General features: G+C 65.6%; 1 protein-coding gene and 1 long non-coding RNA gene across 2 annotated transcripts in view; both read left to right on the forward strand.

The window, feature by feature from the left end:
• The first annotated feature begins 4,975 nt into the window (after positions 1-4,975).
• On the forward strand, positions 4,976-5,953 carry LOC140902157 (uncharacterized). The gene is made up of 3 exons (XR_012156019.1): positions 4,976-5,061; positions 5,341-5,407; positions 5,634-5,953. It is a non-coding gene; the product is annotated as an uncharacterized lncRNA (long non-coding RNA).
• A 3-nt stretch (positions 5,954-5,956) lies between these two features.
• The window catches only part of SLC10A3 (solute carrier family 10 member 3), a 1,346-nt gene continuing 1,326 nt past the window's right edge, over positions 5,957-5,976 (forward strand). The window contains exon 1 of the mRNA XM_073321323.1: positions 5,957-5,969. Coding sequence (XP_073177424.1) covers positions 5,957-5,969 — 13 coding nt within the window. The remainder of the gene's footprint in view (positions 5,970-5,976) is intronic.

Here is a 5,976-nt window from a genome sequence, read left to right on the forward strand (position 1 = left end):
CCCCCTCCCCCCCCGGAACTGGATCATTGTGTTGGGGGGGCTCATCTACCATGCAGGGGGTGCTGCACAGACATCCCCCCTGACGGAGATTGGGGTGTCCCCGTCAGTGACCCCCCCCAACAGAGCAGGGCTAGAGGGGAGAGTTCTAACACCGCACGCCAGCATGAGGGCTGCTGTCCAAATCTGACTGAAGCGTGATGCTCGACCAGCCCGTGGAACTGCCTGCCACTGGACAACAGGAAAAGAACAGAACAGGCCCAGGACCCAGGAGGCGAGGGCTTCCCCGCTAATACTGCTGAGGGCAGGAAGAGGGGCAGTTTCTCTCCCAGGAGGAGCTGCTTGCTGGTGCCGTTGCTGGAGCCGGGATGGGTCAGGGCGGAAATTTCACTCTGCCTCAGATGGGGCGGGAGGGATTCGGGGCCTGTGCCCGGCCCCACTCTGGCATCTGCCTCAGGAGGCAGGAGGGGTGGGAGGTGAAAGATGCCGTGGAGGCAGCTGGATGAATAAGTGATGGGCCTTCAGTTCTGGGAGGGGAGGGGGAATTAAAGGAAGATTTAAATGAAGCCAGGCCCCCATTCCCCTCACTCCCAACTGGGCTCCCCCCAGCCCTGCCGGTGCCCCTCGCTCCCGACCCGCAGCCCCTGCTAGCCCGGCCCTGGGCTCCCCCCAGCCCCGCCGGTGCCCCTCGCTCCCAACCCGCAGCCCCTGCTAGCCCGGCCCTGGGCTCTCCCCAGCCCCGCCGGTGCCCCTCGCTCCCGACCCACAGCCCCTGCTAGCCCGGCCCTGGGCTCCCCCCAGCCCCGCCGGTGCCCCTCGCTCCCGACCCGCAGCCCCTGCCAGCCCTGCCTTGGGCTCCCCCTGGAGCTTGCACCATCTGTGCCTGTTGATTATTAATTATTCATCTGCTCTCTGGCCAGGCAGCTGATGGGAGGTTAATGGACAGAGGCGGGGGGGAGGGGGAGCTCCCCTGGGACCCCCCCCCCCCACACCTGTCAGCTGTAGTTGGAGCTGCCTAACCAGGCTCCTGCTAAGCAGGGAAAGCCCAGTTTACAGTTTGGCTGGGAGACAGGGCGGGGCAGCACAGCACCCCCTGGTGCCCGGCCCTGCCTGTGAGGGGAGAGCATCCCCTGCCCAGCCCCCAACCCCGCTCCCTGCCCCACGGCGCCTCCCCAGCACCCAGCCCTGCCTGCCAAGGGAGAATGTCCCCTGCCCAGTGCCCTACCCCGCTCCCTGCCCCACGGTGCCCCGCCAGCCCTGCCTGCCAAGGGAGAACTTCCTCTGCCCAGCCCCCTGCCCCATTCCCTGCCTCCCCAGCACCCCCCAGCTCTGGCTGTCAGGTCAGGCAGGAGGATAATCACATCAAAGGGCCTGGTTTCGGCAGCTCCAGCAGGGTTACTGGCAGCTGATGCTGCACCCCAGCAGCAAGGTGGCGTTTTGGGGGTGACGCAGGGGGGTATCAGCTGCTGGAGCCAAAACCTTGAGGTTAATTCTACAGAGCAACGTGCGTGCCCAGTCCCAGGGGTAAGGGGGGGAGAAACAGAGCAATGGGGGGCTGCAGGATCAGTTGGGGGGCTGGGAAGAGCTGGGAGGCCAGGGACTGTGGGGCAGGAGCGGAGATGGGGGCAGGGCTGGGATGGGGGCTGTGGCTCAGGCTGCAGGGACGGGGAAGAGCTGGGGGGCAGAGGGTTAGCAGTGGCTGCATGTCTGGTGGGGGGACACGGCTGCTCCTGACACAGGCCTTGACTGGCCTCGCCAGCCCGGGCTGTGGGCGCTGCCCCAGCCTGGCCCTTTGCACACCCAGGCCCACTGGGGAGACCCCGTACAGATGGTGGGACCCATATAATGGGGGGGGGATTGCACCCAGTGGGGGAGTCCCAGCTCTGGTCCCCTGCTTCCTGAAAGCCTCACCAGAGCCCACCCTCAGCTAATGGCCTCGTAAGGCATTTTTAACGTTCCAATCTCAAAAAAAACCCTGTGGGAACAAGTGGCGGAACCATAAATCCGGTACCGGGGGGTAGGGTGGCCCAGGGAGGAACCAGGCTAGTGTGGGGCAAGGCAGGGCTGAGCTGGTAGCTGGGTGGTGCCAAACAACCCCTCCCCCCAGGATAACAGGAATTGGGGGGTTGGGGGAGGTGTCCTCAGCTCAGTGCCAGGATCCTATAAGGAGGAGAGGGACCTACCCCCAAATGGGGGGGGTCTGGGCAGGGATTATGGGTTCAAACTCTGGCTGGCTCAGGGGGCTGGGAATGGGGCACTGGGGCCTTTCTCCCCTAGGGCGCTGGCTTGGCTCTGGCCCCTGGCTATGCTCCTGGTTCCCCGCTCAGCCTGGCATGGTGCCAGCCCTATTCATTAGCCCCTTCACTCAGCCAGACCCCAGCCCCATTAATAACAGTTCCAGCATCGTTAATGTCACCCTGCCTGAGCCATGCCAAGGCCCCAGCTAATAACACAACCTTGGGGCCTGGCGAGAAGCTACTCCTGGGTTCTCTCCCTGGCTCTGGGGGGAAGTGGGTTGCAGTGTATGGGGGGGAGGGGGGGCTGGCTTCATACATCAGCCCCAAGTGCCTCAGTTTGCCGGGTGAGGGAGGGCTGCAGCCACACCCCTCTCCACACTCTCATTAAGGCAGGCCCAGCACTGTGATATCACAAAGATGCAGCAGAAATGCTGAGTACTGTTGTGGGTCCTTTTCCAACAATTCTCGGGGGGGTCCCTGCCTCTCCCAGGGCCGGAGGGGTGGTGCGTGTGTGTGTGTGCCGGGAGACATGGGCAGGGTGGTGGGGGGGATGGGGGCAGGGGAGGTTGAGCAGAGGGGTGCATGGCTGGTGGGGCTGTTGGATTGGGGGCTCAGGGGGGAGGCACGTCCATGCCCACCCCCAGGATGTACCGCTCGCCTGCAATGCAAACCTCAGACACGTTCCAGACCCATCCCTTGCTCCTCTCCCCCCCACCCCGCCCCATAAATCTCCCCTGACATGGATGGGGGAGGGGAGATAGTTGTGGCAAGCGCAAACCCTGGTTCCTAAAGATTAATTATGATCCACGGGGCTTTTAGCACATTAATCGCTTGATGCACAGTGACTTGCGGCTGGCTAAGCCAATGGGGGGGTGGGCTGGGAGCCAGGACTCCTGGGTTCTCTCCCCAGCTCTGGGAGGGGAGCGGGGGGTGGGCTGTTTATACCAGGACCCAGCAGGCTCCCACCTGGGTTCCCGCACCAGGGCCGGAAAACCAGCAGAAATGTCAGCGCCCCAGGGCCTCGCCCCAGCGTCTCCGGGCTGATACGACAGCGCCCTCTGCCGGGCACAGAGCGGCTCGGCGGTGGTTGAAGAGGAGCTCAGAGCTGCCAGCGTCTCCCAGCCCCACGTCCATAGAAGAAATACTTTTGCACCCCCAGAGGGGGGCGAGAACCCAGGAGTCCTGGTATGGAGATGGAGGGAGAAGGCTGCAATTTATTTTCCCTTGGAGGGGACAGGCTAAAGTGCCACCTGGAAAGGGGGGGGTGGTTGCTGCCCATGGGGGAGGGAGGTAGCTTGTTCACCGAGAGCCGGTGGGACTCCCTGCCACTGGACAGCACTGAGGGCTAGGGCTTGACTGGGTCCCATGTGGGTCGGGGCATATCCATAGCCCTTAGAGGAATAGGAGGTGGTAAAAAAAAGCGCACCAACACATCTGGGGCGTGCAGGGTGTGTGCGTGTGTCGGTTAACCCTCAAACTCCAGCACTCAGATGTGGCCAGCTCTGGCAGGGTCTGATTATACGGGGACCCCTCGCCCAGCACTGGCTCGCGGCTCCTCTTAGGTGGGGCGGGGACTGGTTATACAGTGATCCCTTGCCCAGCGCTGAGCCACGCCGTCCCCCCATGGCAGGGCACAGGAGCTGGTTATATGGAGACTCTTTTCCCGGTGCTGAGATGCAGCCACTTCTGGGGTGAGGCATGTGAACAGCTTGCTCCCCACATTTCCAAGGTTCATACATTTTCTGCTGGGGCATCACAGCATTAAGGCAGCCAGGACACTGGCTAGATGGGCCCATGGGGCTGTTCCTGGGAATAGGACCCCGGTGTCCTGGGCCCCTCCACGAGGGAGAGATTCCCCCCACTTTTCTCCATCCTCCCACAGGAAGAGCCCCCACTTGCCCTAGAGGACCCCCACTTTGTCACCACTTGTCCGGCCGGCTATAATTACGGACTAATTAACAGACCCCCCCCCATTTCAGCCTCTCTGTGTGCCCCCACTGGGAACTCCAATCTGCCCCACCTGCCCCAGACCCCGCCCCTCGCAATGAGGGGCAAGCTGGGCTCTGGGGACGAGGCCGGGGCGGGTCCCAGTGGGGCGGGGGGCGAGGGCGGAGCCAGGAGCGGGGGGCGGAGCCGGAGGGTGGATATAGGCGGGGGGCGGAGCCGGAGGCAGGTCCCAGCGGGGGCGGAGCCAGGGGCGGGGGCGGAGCCGGGGGTCCATAAAGACGGGGGATGGAGCCAGGGGCGGAGCTGGAGGCTGGATATAGGCGGGAGGCGGAGCCGGAGGCGAGACCCAGCGGGGCGGGGGCGGAGCCAGAGCCTGGATATAGTCGGGGGGCGGAGCCGGAGGCGGATCCCAGCGGGGGCAGAGCCGGAGGGTGGATATAGGCGGGGGGTGGAGCCAGGGGCGGACCTGGAGGCTGGATATAGGTGGGGGGCGGAGCCGGAGGCGGGTCCTAGAGGGGCGAGGGGCGGAGCCAGAGGCGGGTCCTAGCGGGGCGGGGGGCGGAGCCGGAGGCAGGTCCCAGCGGGGCGGGGGCGGAGCCACGGGCGGGGGCGGAGCCGGGGGTCCATAAAGACGGGGGATGGAGCCAGGGGCGGAGCCAGAGGCTGGATATAGGCGGGGGGCGGAGCCGGATCCCAGCGGGGGCGGAGCCGAAGGATGGATATAGGCGGGGGGCGGGTCCTAGCGGGGGCGGAGCCGAAGGATGGATATAGGCGGGGGGCGGGGCCGGGGGCGGGGCCGGGGGGATCTAGAGGCGGGTTCTGGGGCTCGCTCGGTTCCTCCCTGTTCCGGGCCGGGGTCCGCCGGAGCCGCAGCCGCCAAGTGAGCAGCGCCCGGGGGTCAGGAGGATTGGGGGGCTGGCGGGGGGGGCTGAGGCGGGGTGTGTGATAGTATGGGGGGGCGATGGGGGGCACACAGGGTGTATCGGGTTTATGGGGGACTCTGGGGCTGCGGTACCCTGGGGGAGATGGGGGGCTGTTGGGGGAAGCGGGGTGTGAGGGTATACTCGGGGGATGCGGGGGCGGTGGGGCAGGTGAGAGGGGAGGGTCACAGGATTTGGGCCGGTTCTGGACTCTGACGGACCCGTCACTTCCCTTCCAGCTCCGGTTCCTCTGGGCTTAGACTCCCCCTCCCAGGGGCCCCTTGGATGGTGCCATGAGATTGGCAGGTGAGAGGCTCGGGGGGGGGGCTGGTGTGGGTGCGGGGGTCGTACCAACTGCGGGGGCTGGGTTGGATGGGGGGGTCGTACCAGCTGGGGGGGTGGTGTGGGTGCAGGGGCGTACCAGCTGGGTGTGGGCAGTGGGGTGGAGGGTTGGATGCTGGGGCTAGGTTTGCACTGAGGGGGGCCCCTAACCCTATGCCCCGGCTCTGATCCCCTCCTTCCCTCCCCCCAGGCCCCCTGCGCGTGGTGGTGATCGTCCTCACCGCTGGGCTCACCTGGATCCTCGTCAGCCTTCTCCTGGGCACCCAGAGTGGCTTCTCTCGCCTCCAGCAGCTCCTCAGCAGTAAGAGCTGGGCCCCGCACCCCCAGCCATGATAGCCAGGCACCTTGTGGCTGGCAATTCCACAGGGCAACATCATCCATGGCTATAGCGGCAGGAGCAGGGTTGCCCCCTGGAGGGATCTGCCCCTGGGATGGGGGGGGGCAGGGGCTGCAGTGTCCCCCCTTCCCCAGCAAGGACGCTCGATTGCCTTGTGGCCGGGAGTTTCACAGGGGATGACCCTGCCCAGTGCTGT

Source organism: Lepidochelys kempii, chromosome 23 (genome assembly GCF_965140265.1).
Source record: "Lepidochelys kempii isolate rLepKem1 chromosome 23, rLepKem1.hap2, whole genome shotgun sequence".
In the NCBI taxonomy this organism is placed as follows: Eukaryota; Metazoa; Chordata; order Testudines; family Cheloniidae; genus Lepidochelys; species Lepidochelys kempii.